The 12,692-nt window shown below is 46.7% G+C and overlaps 1 protein-coding gene across 3 annotated transcripts in view; it reads left to right on the forward strand.

Moving 5' to 3' along the window:
* The window catches only part of RASAL1 (RAS protein activator like 1), a 155,687-nt gene that overhangs the window by 77,252 nt on the left and 65,743 nt on the right, over positions 1-12,692 (forward strand). For all 3 annotated transcript variants that reach the window (XM_029619602.1, XM_029619601.1, XM_029619603.1), the window contains one exon: positions 8,312-8,393. In XM_029619602.1, coding sequence (XP_029475462.1) covers positions 8,312-8,393 — 82 coding nt within the window. The remainder of the gene's footprint in view (positions 1-8,311; positions 8,394-12,692) is intronic.

Raw genomic sequence — 12,692 nt, forward strand, 5'->3', positions numbered from 1 at the left:
GCAGAGGTTTAAAACATTTTAACTCCAGATGCAGTAAGCTAATGGCTTGCTAATGCATCTGGAGTTTAAAATGCACACAAACAGGAAAATGTGCATGGGAACCTGAGTTAAAATGTGGGCGCAGCACAGGCTGAATGCACATTTTAAACTCGGGGGAGTGGGTGAGTCTCTCAGCCATGATTTATGTCCACAAAAATGCTTTCAGCATAAAAAACATTTTTGTGTGCATAAATAGAAAAAATGCTTTCTGTGTGCAAAGCATGTTTTATGTGCATAAATCCCGATTACGGGTCTCAATGTCAGAATTTCAGCTCCTGCCCAGAGACTGACACAAGCGCAGGAAACTACTCCACCTCGGGCCAGGAGTAAAATTCCCAGGGTTAAGAAAACCCAAGTTAAGCCAGCGCACCTCTCTGCATTGGAGGGTAATAGTTAATGCCCTCATTTGCATGGGATTTCATATGAGGGCGCTAAGCAGGATGCACAGTTATATGCACACATTTTATGTGCCAAAAATTCCTTGCTGCATCAAGAGGAACATTTACGCACAAAAGATTGTGTGCATAACTGAAAGTAAAACTGTGCCTTCTGTTGAAGGCATCTTCTCACGTTGGGCTTTTCATGTAGGGCCCTGAGCAAGTCACACCCACTCTCTCTTCTTTTATATTTGTCAGTATTTCTTCCTTTAAGATTGTAAACTCTTTTCCTGCTCCTTTGGGCTGCCAGCTCAGCCGGAATCAAAGTTGGGATCTGGTCCCTGAGCCTTATTCACAGCTGCCTGGGATTTTCCCCCTGTTTTATATCTCCCTCCCAATCTATTTTAGTCTGGTCCGGTATTTCCCAACCAGTGGGCCATGGCACATTGGTGGCCATCGGACCTGTTAAGATGTGCCACGGAAAAATCACCACTGCCTTATTCTCAGATCCAAGCCAGCACCTTGGCTCTGCTCTCAGCATCTCACAGCAACACCAGTGGTGGCTCTTAAATGTGCAGGTGCTCCTCTCTGAGGACCTGTGCAATCACACAGGCCTCTTCTTCCTAGCTACAGCCTGAGCCCCGGAGTGTGGTCATTTATGGCTACACTCTGGGGCATGGATAGCCTGTCCCCGCCCCATCCTGAGCATCCTCCTTTGAGTTCTTCCAGCCTCTATCTCATCCCCAGGGTCAGTGACATGGGGAGAGCATGCACTGAGCACTGAAGTGACTCGCTGTGAGTGATGGAAGCAGAAGCATTGTAGGGGCTCTGGCAGCCAAGTGCAGCAGCAAAGATAACTAACTGAGCCAGGTGCTTGTATCATACCGATATCTTCCTTCTCCTGCACTTATATACTGATGGAACTGGCCTGCTGTGACGAGTTCATATGTGTCTCTCTCCCTGTCTCCCTTTAGTTTAAAAATTGGAAGAGAGACTGGTGGGGCTTTCAATGCTTTCCAAGCTTTTTTTGGCCATATGACTCCTATACTCCATGGAGGCTGGTGTGCCAAACAACGTTTTTCTTAATGTAGGTGTGCCTTGGGCTTGAAAAGGTTGGGAAACACTGGGCTAGTCATTGCAGCAACAGTTCACAGCTCCTTCCAGAACCCTGCAGTCATCCAACCACTAGGTGTCACCACTGCACAATGCCTGTGTCGTTCCCCCCAAGGGCTGTGAACGCAGTTTCCACAGCATCCTTAGCGCAAGTTGACAAGTTCCTGGAGAAAGTGTCTGTATCACATTATTAGTCAGGTAGATTAAAGAAAGCTATTACTATCCCTAGGAAGGATAATGAAGCATAGATGTACTTTATGGGATCTGCCGGGTTCGGTCATTGTCAGAGAGAGGATGCAGGGCTCAATGAACCTCAGTCTGACCCAGCATGGCATTTCTTACGTTCTTTTGTAAGTTCAAGCTGATCCAGGAAACAAGCTGGAAATCAAATCCAGGTCCCTTGGCATGGCAGGTTGACCCAATTTCAGGCTCTTTTGATGAAGGGACATTTCATCTGCCATATCATTGTTTCACAATGGCTGGATCTCTGCCGTGACAAGTGTTAAGAATGCCCATGTGCAGTCTGTGTGTTATGCAACCTGTCTCTGTTCACTTTCAGAAAATGAATGGAATGAAAGATGCCCTATAAACAGCTCATTTTTATCATTGTCAAGTATCGCTTGATCTCTATTATTATGTAGTAACTTATTGATTTATACACATTTGATATTCTGCCTTTTGCTAAATTAGTCTCAAGGTGGATTACAATGAAAATTACAGTCCAAATTGCAATCAGTCACGCAAATCAAAGACCATTAGACATGAGGTTAGAGCACATATACAGGTATGACCAAAGACAAAAAGAATATCACAAGAGGTCATCTAGGTTGAACAGAGCATGTAGTTATATTCATGGCTTTGATAAGAAGTTTCAACTCATTTGCTGGTGGGCTGACCCAGTAGCTTGGTGGCAGTGCTGTCACTGCCATGTGGAGGATCTGGGTTTGATTTCTGTCTGTATTCCTGCTAGCCTGCGTGGGGGCCTCTGGTTGCATTCTAACTGCCTGGTGGTGCCGTTCCAGCTGTCTCCTGGTGTGAACTGTCTGGGGGTTGTTGTGTCCTGCAAGATTATGGAGCCCAAAGTGAGTAGAAGGAAGTCATAAACCCCTGCACAGATAAGCGAGGGCTCTGCTCCTCATGCTGGCTAGGGCTGGGGATTCTGCAGAGGCAGCATTCACCACCAATGGTGGGAGTCAAGTCTCAGTTATTGCTTTATGGTGAATTTTATTGCCAATCTCAAGGTCCCCATTACCATTATCTGGAGGGAGTTGCAGGGTCTGTGGTCCCTAGCCAAGGACTGTCATTGCAATGGCTAGGCCAAGTAAGTTGGGAAGGGATAGGGGGGAAAAACCAGATAGCTGCAATTGAAGCCTCGTGTGCCACAACTCAGCAGAAAGCAGATCCAGAGGAATGGGAGGAAACTGCCAAGCCATAAAAAGAATTTCATATTTTGGTGGGATGTGTGGTAGTAGTGGTGGTGGTGGTGGTGATGGTGATGGCTGGCTTTTAGGCTTCTAATCATAGTGGGGCTGATATTCAGCATTGGCCGGGTAAGTAACGTAGCCGGATATGACTTATCCAGCTAAGTTACAAGGGATATTCAGCGGCATGGATATGCGCTACTTAGCTGGATAAGTTAAATCTGGCTAAGTTAGATCAGCTGCATGACTGATCTAACATCCAATTAACTTAACCAGATAAGAATGAATATTGCTACTTATCTGATTAAGTTAACCTGATAAGTAGTGCCGCCCACTACCTGCCCACAAATTGATCAGCTAAAAGATAGCTGGATAAGTGACTTATCCGGCTATCTAGCGGCTGCTGATTTTCAGCGGATGACTAGATAACCGGATAAATCCTGCTTATCTGGCTATCCAGTGCTAGATGTGCTTTCAATATCAGGCCCAGTGTGTTGGGGGTTGTTGCCACTGGTTGCTAGGGGAACAGAGAAGCAACAACTGGAAGAACATGTTTTCCTCAGGACAGTGAAACCTCAGAGTGTGTATAGGTATATGCATAATAGTTACATGGTGCTGCATCGCACATCCTGAGGGATTCATGTCTCATACACACAAACTCCACACATTAATTAAGCTCTGAGTTTTAAGCCCTCCAACACAAAAGCAATTTTATCAGCCATCATCAGCACCAGGCAGAAGGCATAGTGGTATCCTAGCAACAAGACCAGGCTCCTTAGCAACAAGGTGGTCATCTGAAAAGAGGGGGTGGAAAAGGCGAAGGAAAAGCCACGAGGGAAAATAAGAAATCTGGAGACGGGGTCACAGTGACTGCTACTATTTGACTGGAAAGTTCTGCAAAGAGGTTTCCTAGAATCTCCAGCGATGATGCATTGCCATCGCCTAAGTCTAGGAGCACTAGAGAAGGGAATGGGGGTGGGGTAGGGTGAGTGGCTTCAGGTCCTCAGGGCCAAGCTGAGCCAGTCCTGGTTGTGAAATCAATGGGGGTAAATTCAGGAAGCAGCTCAGCCCAGTCACACCTGTTATGATATTGAGGTGTTTTGGTGGATTCTCAGGGGCAACAGTGATGGTATCTCCCACGGGGAGGAGCCCCGCAGGGATCTGTAGCACCAGGCTAGACTCAGATGCACAAACACAGAGAATATATCTTTTATTATACAGCTTGTCTGGGTCACCAGAGGTGGCCGTAGAGAGTGGATTAGATGGCAACAGTCTGTGATCCTCGGCGTGGGAGACCCGTCCCACAATGGTGGTGTAAGGTCCCAATGCAAATGTCCAGTAAGGCACTGTAGGAGAGACAGACTGGCAGATGTTATAACACACTCCCTGGTAGCTGAGTAGATAGAGTTCCCAGTGAGCAGTAGAGAGAGAATAGATATCAACAGTCTGGGATCCTTGGCAGAGGAGACCCGTTCCACAATGGTGGTATAGGGCCTGATGTAGATGGACAGAGAGGAGCTGTAGATGAACAGACTGGGAGAAGTAGTACTCACTCTCTGTAGCTGATAGGTAGTGTTCCAGCAGATTGAAGAATTGGTAGCAGGCACCAGGATAGACACACAGGCCCTCGAGGAGCGAGTACCTGTAATTAGGCACCTGGAAATAAGCAAAGGGCCCCTGAGGAGTGGGTACCCAGGTTAGTAGAACCCCGGAGGGTGAAGGTAGCTTCCAGCAGAGTAGAAGTGGCAGAGCAGCTTCAGACTGGAGTGAATCCAATCTGTTGCTAACTCGGCGAGAATCAGCAAATGGGCAACCTTTTGAAGAAGGAAACAGTGATGTCACTCAAGGGGGATGCCCCCGAGGTTCGCGCCAACACTGCTACAAGACGTGAGGTGTGCGCACACGCGTGCCCTAGGAGGCCTCAGATCAACATGGCGGGATGCCGTGCCAGAGCCGTTCCGGGAAAGCCGGAGGGTACGGCAAGGAGACGCTATGGACGCCATTCTCCCGAGGCTGGTGGAGAAGGCTGAAATAGAGGTGAGGCATGTCGGGTGAAGCTGTCTGAGACTGACGGATGCAACAAAAATGACGTGGAGCCATTTGAAAACCCTTGATGAAGGAGAAGATTGGGATGAGTGAGAAAACTGAAGAGGGAGAGAAAATGTCCACATCTTCCAACAATCACCTTGTGGTGAGAATGAGTTTTTCATTTTTCGGGGTGATAAAATAAAATTTCCCAGAGTCAGTTGAACAGGTCAGGTCTAGAACATAAGAAATTGGCATGCTGGGTCAGACCAAGGGTCCATCAAGCCCAGCATCCTGTTTCCAACAGAGGCCAAACTAGACCACAAGAACCTGGCAAGTACCCAAACACCAAGAAGATCCCATGCTACTGATGCAATTAATAGCTGTGATTATTCCCTAAATAAACTTGATTAACAGTAGTTAATGGACTTCTCCTCCAAGAACTTATCCAAACCTTTTTTGACCCCAGCTACACTAACTGCACTAACCACATCCTCTACTATCGACTGTGTTGAAGTGAGTGGTGTAGGGGAGAGAATGCAATGATCTTCAAGATGTGGGAGAACTAGAAGGTCTGAGTTATCAACCCTAATAGATCTCTGGTCTTTTCCTATGCAAGCTCCTTCTGTAACTAGCTCACAAGGGGTTTATTTAGGATAATGTCAGGCCTTGAAGATGTGAGAAAGGTAGATGAAACGGAGATAAAAAGTATGCTTGGGTATTTGGGATCTTCCTTGTTCAAAGACAATCCCCATATATCCTTGGCCTCCTCAGCTTCAGCTAAGTCACACTCACAAAAATCTGAATGAGATCAATTTAACATCCTTTCTTGGTAAAATCTCTCTTCTTCTACCCTTGAGACCTACTTAGACTCAAGAGATGGCAAGAGAGACAAGCACAATGAGAGAGAGAGGAGAGAGAAGGCAGACAAAGAATGAATTAAGAGAGAGAGCGAGATCTGGCTTGCCCAAGTTATTGCATCTTCAGAGTAACCATGGCAACACAAAGTGATGACGGAAGGCACACACTTCTGTTAATTGTGGGCAATATTCCTGCAAGAGGCAATGATTAATTTCTTGCAGTTTCTGATATTGCTGTGCTCAAACTGGAGGATGCACAGAGTTGCCCAAGTGTGACCTGTTGATGTTTTTCAGTATCTTTCCAAAATGGTGAGGGGAATGGGATTAAATCAAAGCACAGAATAATCTCATCACACGTTCCTTTGAATGCTGGCTGTGTGTCCCTACAGATTTACAAATGCTTGATCAGCACAGGCATCATGTAGTCTTTTTGTCTGTGTAAGTATGTTTTAGTAAATCAGGCTTTTGCTGTATTATTTAATTAAAAGCCATAGAATTCTCCTCTTTTGCCTGATAGCTTTCCCCTATAACAGAAGAACCCTGAGCTCTTGATGGGTAAAACCTAGGCATCTTCTGGTTCCCAAAAGCACAAACTGAACCCTCTTTTGTAAAATATTATTTGATTGCTATCCACTTACTGAGCTTACTAATAACATATCTGCAGAGCACCTTTTAGGTTAAAACACTCTGTGTCCTAAACTCTATTGGGTAAGATTGTATGAATTCAATGAAATTATAGGAGGCGGCAATACAAGGATGTGGCATGAAAGCTCATGGGGATGGCAGTGGCTCGCTCCTGGTCACACACTGAGGGGCTGATGCAACAAAAAGCACGGAAAGCGAGCGCTGAAAAATCAGCGCCCGCTTTCCTAATGCGCGCATGGCGCCCACAAGGGGGGGTGCCATACAATACCCAAATTAGGGGGTCGCGCTATCAAGGAGGCACTAGGGTCGCTTACGCAACCTTAGCGCCTCCTTGCTAACGCGACCCCGCCGCGGCTGCTGGTTATGAAGACTGATGCTGGTAAACTCGGCGACAGTTTTGGATGCGACTCTGCGTCCGTTTTCATTACGGGCGCCGAGTTTACCGGCGTTGGTTTTCATATCTCGGTGGTCTGCCGAGGGTTTGGGGTTTTTTTTACTTAAGAAAAGCATTTTTTTCTGCTTTTCTGTACTACTTTTACCTGCGCTCAGCTATTAATGCCTGCTCCAGGCAAATGTTAATATCTGAGAGCAAAATGTGCATCTGAGATGAACACTTTGTTTTTTGGCATGCGGAGTGAATGAGTTAATAGCCTCGTTCACATGCATTTGCATGTGATGAGCGCTATTGCATTCACTCCGCGTCCGACGCGGGTTAAATAGGCGCTAATCCCCCTATTGCATTAAGGGGTGGATTAGCGCCTATTTAACCCGCGTCGGAGTGCGGGTTATCCAGTGCGAGCGGCTGAGTGTGATGGTAATGGAATTGGAATCCTCTTCTCCAGGTTCCACATGATCATGCTCTAACCTCCTGACCCCTTAGCACCTGTTGGAGGGCCATCACAAGGGATTTACCACTGGGAGGCTGTACAAGATGGCATTGAGATTGAACTGACAAATGAGGCTGGGAGACAGTGAAGAAGCATGAGATGGGAAAAGGTTGATCCAACCCACTAGGTGGCAGAATTGGCTGCTTAGGATGGCAGAATCAAAGAGGCACCAAAAGCATCCCTCATCTGCCCTCCTCTGTGCTGCTCCTTCCTCCCCTCCGTGGCTCTTCCAGCTGTCCATCTTTATCCCCTCCTCCTCCCTCTTCCTATCCTGAAGTAGCTGAGCAGCACAGGGCGGTGGGAAGATGCTATTACTAAACAGCCTTCCATGGGTGCAGGGTCTGGCAGCCAGTGTGTGCTCACTGGTCCTGCCGTGGTCCCTCCTTTGACACAAATTTCCTTTCTAAACAGGAAGCCCGCATGGGAGAAAGAAGGGTTACCCACTGATGGGCTGTAGATGCTGCTATTTGGAGGTAGTGCCTAGGCCCCTCTCTTCTATGGATCATCCACTTCAAAGCAGCCATGAGCCGAGTGGGTAGGGAGGAGCAAGCAGGAGGGATTGGAGTCTTAGGGAAGTGATTTTTGAAGTGGGGTGGGGTATGGAGCTAAAGCAGGGTAGAGGAGGGCAAGATAGCAAAAAGAAAAAAAAACAAACCTTGTGGTGGCATTGCAGAGAAGAGTGGTACCTTACAGTGATTATGGGATGGGCACATTAGATCGGGTTGATGCTGAAAGATGGCACCCGTTTGATACTGGGGTTTGTTGTTGGAGGGCAGAGTTCTGGCATTGGGGTAATGCTACAAATGGGTGCTGGCCTAGGTGTGGTAGTTTTCAGTGGTGTTGGGCACTTGGATAGCATTGGAGGGAGGAGAGCCCTGATGAAACTGGTTTGTATTATAGGCATTCAAGTGTGTTCCATTTCTGTTTTCTCACTTTCTCACTAGAGACCTCGCTCCAAGGGATATCTCTGGCACGTCAGATCCCTTTGCACGAGTCTTCTGTAACAACCAGACCCTGGAGTCATCGGTGAGGGATCTTGATTTTCCCGCTATGATTAATCTGGTTCATTGATGTGAGAGTCAGGTAACCTTAGATATGAAGACCTCTGCATGTCAATAATTGTCTCTATAGCCTTTTCTCCAATCAGAACTGCAAAGCGCTTCACAATCCTCGTGCTTCGGAAAAAGAACAATTGTGATGGGGTAAATTGAGTTATAAGCAAGCTGACATGATCTATCGTATCCCTATAGAGCAGGAGTGGCCACAAACAGGCCTGGTTTTCAGGATGTGCGTGGAATAGATCTGCATGCACTACCTCCATTGTATGCGAATCTGTCTTAAGCATATTCATTGTGGATATCCTGAAAACCAGGCCTGTCTGTAGCTCTTGAGAATGGAGTTGGCCACCCCTGCCATAGAGAGTCAATGACGGACCTGGGACTGGAGCCCAGGAATCCTTCACTGCTTTTTGGTGATGAAACCACTAAGCCAGGATCCACATGTGTTACAACTTGCTGTTTCTGGGGGCTCCATGCACATTGGGAGTACATTTCAAATAGCCCACATAGCTGCAAAGTGCATTGGTCCTTCTAGCTCATGTACTTAAAGTGAATTTGAAAGAGAAACTACCTATTACTTCTACTACTACTAATCATTTTTAAAGCACTACTAGATGTACACAGCACTGTACAGCTACATATAAAGGACAGTCCCTGCTCCATGGAGCTTACATTCTAGTCAAGACAAACATACATGACAAACAAGAATCTGTAGGAAGTATACTTATTGTAGAGAAATTAAAAACAGCCTCAAAAAAAGTGAGTTTTTAGACTGGACTTGAATATGGCCAGAGAGGCAGCATGACGTCCCAGCTCAGGAACTCTATTCCATGCACATGGTGCAGCCAGGTGGAATGCAGGGAGCAAGGAGCTGGCAGTAGACGAGAAGGGCACAGATAAGAGCGACTTGCCTGATGAGCACAGTTGACGAGGAAGTGTGCAGGAAGAGAGAAGACAGGTAATGAGGAGCTGCAAAGTGAATGCATTTATGGGTGACTAGGAGAAGCTTGAATTGTGTGTGGAAATGGACGGGGAGCCAATGCAACGACTTGAGAAGAGGAGTTACATGGTCATAGCGACGCTGAAGGAAGATAAGCCGTGCAGCTGAATCTAGAATCGATTGCAATGGAGAAGGATGTTCGGTGGGAGACCTTGTGAAGAGCAAGGTGCAGTAATGTAAGCGGGAGGTGATGAGAGAATGAATTAGTGTTTGGTAGCATGCTGAGAAAAGAAGGGATGGATTTTAGCACTGGAAGGAAGGATACATGTAGTAGAGGAAGAAACTGCACACTTAGAGGTGAATTTTAAGAGTTCCTCGCTAAAAAGGCCCATATATGCGAGTTTATGGGCAGAGTGTGCACAACTCTTATTTTAATAGCAGCAAATTCCATGCATATATGCACATGGGTGAGCTACAGAACGTGTGTAAAAAAGGGGGGATTAGGGGCGGGTCAGGGGTGTTCCAGGGTGGGGGCCAACATTTATGCACATAAATCCCGATTTTAAAACCGGCGAACACAGCACTCTGAGCTCTTACCTGCGCAATTTTCATTCTGCTTTTTATCAGGTGTAAGTCTGAATAAAACTTGTAATAGTCAAAAACTGGCTGGACAGTCTGGGTAAACTGGGGGGAGTGCAGGCTGAAGAAACAGAGGGGTCTTGATGTCCTAGAGACAGACTGGGCAAACCGATGGACTGAGTGATCAAACTGGTAATTTCCTTCACGCGTCCATGTTTTAAAATGGGCTCACTTACACATGTAAAACATACAAACAGAGAAACATGACGGCAGAAAAAGACTGTATGGCCCATCCAGTCTGCCCATCCATCCAATTAATTTAGCATTATAATTCTCATCACTCCCTTAGAGATCCCCTGTATTTATCCCCTGCTTTCTTGAATTCAGATACTGTTTTTGTCTCCACCACTTCCACTGGGAGGCCGTTCCACGCAACTACCACCCTGTCTGTAACGAAATATTTCCTACGATTACTCCTGAGTCTACTCACTTTCAAAGTTATCACATAACCCTCGTCCTAGGCCTCCTTTCCATTGAAAGAGGCTCACCTCCTGTGCATGGAAACCTTTGAGATATGTGAATGTCTCTATCATATCTTTCCTGTCTTGCCTTTCCTCTAGGGTCTTTAAGTCTATCCCCATATGCCTTAGAATGAAGACTACTGACCATTTTACTAGCCACCCTCTGGACTAGCTCCATCCTGTTTATCCACACGCTGTGGAAGCCCACGTATAGTTCTTGCCAGACAGAGAAAGCCATTTGACTCGAGTCGATGGCTTTAAAAATTGCCCCCTCTGAGTTTTGCTGGGTTACGGTGTGCCTTCGGTCGGTGGGATTTCAGCCGCCTTCGTGGGTAAGGAATTCAGCTGGGTCTCAGCCCAATTCTTGGTCCATGGGTGGCTGGTGGAAAGCAGAGGTCCTAGGCAAGCAAGAAAACTGGTCCCAAGCAGCAGCAGCAGCCGCAGAGCAGGAAAAGAACTGGGAACCCCGGTGGAATAAAAACAGCTAGCAGGACTCCGTGGCCCTGGGAATGGTCCAGAATGAAGCCCATTTTCTTCGTTGCCCTGCTGTTGCTAGCATTTCAGCTGCTGCTTCTTTGCCTCTGTTCCAGCCTGTAATTCCGATATTTCATTATTTTTGCCCAGTTCATGTTACATGAATCTATTTCATTTTTCTCCCAAATTCTGTTTGTGTGCCTCCAGTCTTTGGTACTGGGAGGTGCGCCCTGTTGATGCCCATGGCACTCTGGTCTGATGACCTGCTCTTCAGTTGACAGTCAGTTATTGCAAGCCACTGCCCCATGTCCTCCATGTCCCGTGCTCCCCCAGGCCCTTCCTCTTGCTGGTTTTGACACTAAACAGACTCAAGTTGAATCAACAAAATCGTGGGCGTGACCAAGATATGCAGAGGATAGGTCAGGGCACCAGAGGATCAGGTAATCTGAAAATGTCTGCTGTAGCACAGAGAGTCACGTTGGACACCATTTATATAGGAAAACAGTCTAGCACGTTTCCTGCAAAGTGTTCAGAGTCAAAACTGCTCTTCTGCTTCTAGATCCTCGTTTCCTAGCTGTCTAATTGAATTCACAGTCGATTAGTTCCTGCAGAGTGAAAATGGCAGCCAGAGTGCAGGATGTGTTTGTCTCTCAGCTGCCATCAGTCTCAAGCCTATAAATAACGCAAAAGACACAAACATTTAATGTTACAGTGGAAAGTATATTCTACAACAGTAAGTCATGAGATGAGATTCAAATGGGGTGGATTCCAGGAGTAGCATGAAAAAATATTTCCCCCCAGACAGGGTAGTGAATGCATGGATCAGCTTCCCGGGAAGGTGATGGAGACAAAAACAGTAACAGAATTCAGACAGGCCTGGGATAAGCACAGAGGATCTTTAGTTGTGCAGGGAGAGTCAGAGATTAAGTGAGGACCGGTGATACTGCAACTAGAAGCAAACTGAGCAGACAGGATGGACTTTAGAGCTCGTGTCTGCCATCTCATTCTGTGTTTCCATATTATTGGGTGAGCTGGGTTTAGTGAAGAACACAACTTGAGCACTATACTTTGTCACTGTCCAGCAGGTGGGTACAAAAAATGGAATCTCTTGTTTATTCTTTTGATATTCCTCCTTTCTTGACTGACCAGTCACTTTAGAGAAGATCACATTCAGGTACTATAGGTATTTCCCTGTTCCCAGTCTAAGTTTGTACCTGAAGGGATGGTGGGTGGAGTGGCAGTAGTTGAACGCTGGCAGCCCTGGTTCTCAGCCTGCTGCTCTAACTGATCGAGAGCGGGCATCTGTGGGGCCTGGATTTGACTAAGCAGGCCACAGACTGGAAAACGTCAAGGCCTGACTTTCACACCATGACTTTTTAGCACTGTAAACTTGGACGATTTTGGGCCCTCACCTCCCTGTTTGTTCTCTAAACACTGCTAAGCTATTGCCCAGTTTAAAGGCAGTGTTTACTAAGCAAGGGCCTGTTTCAGTTCACAACAGCCTGGAGTTCCCCCTCTCTGCTGGCTCTGGATAGGAAGGCCTGCTCAGGTGAAGTGCATGCCAGCTCCCGGGGAGTCGGGAGCTGGACAGAGCTCACCATTTAACGCTAGCCTAAAGACGGCCAATGTGTGTGTCTCTCACAGCCAGGAGGTCAATATTCAAAGGGTTTGTCCAGGTAACATTTGGAGTTACCCAGATAAAACCCTAGATGTGAATATTTCCCCCCAATTCCCCGGATACATTTTGTCCAAG

The sequence above is a fragment of the Rhinatrema bivittatum genome, chromosome 11, assembly GCF_901001135.1.
Source record: "Rhinatrema bivittatum chromosome 11, aRhiBiv1.1, whole genome shotgun sequence".
Taxonomy (NCBI): Eukaryota; Metazoa; Chordata; class Amphibia; order Gymnophiona; family Rhinatrematidae; genus Rhinatrema; species Rhinatrema bivittatum.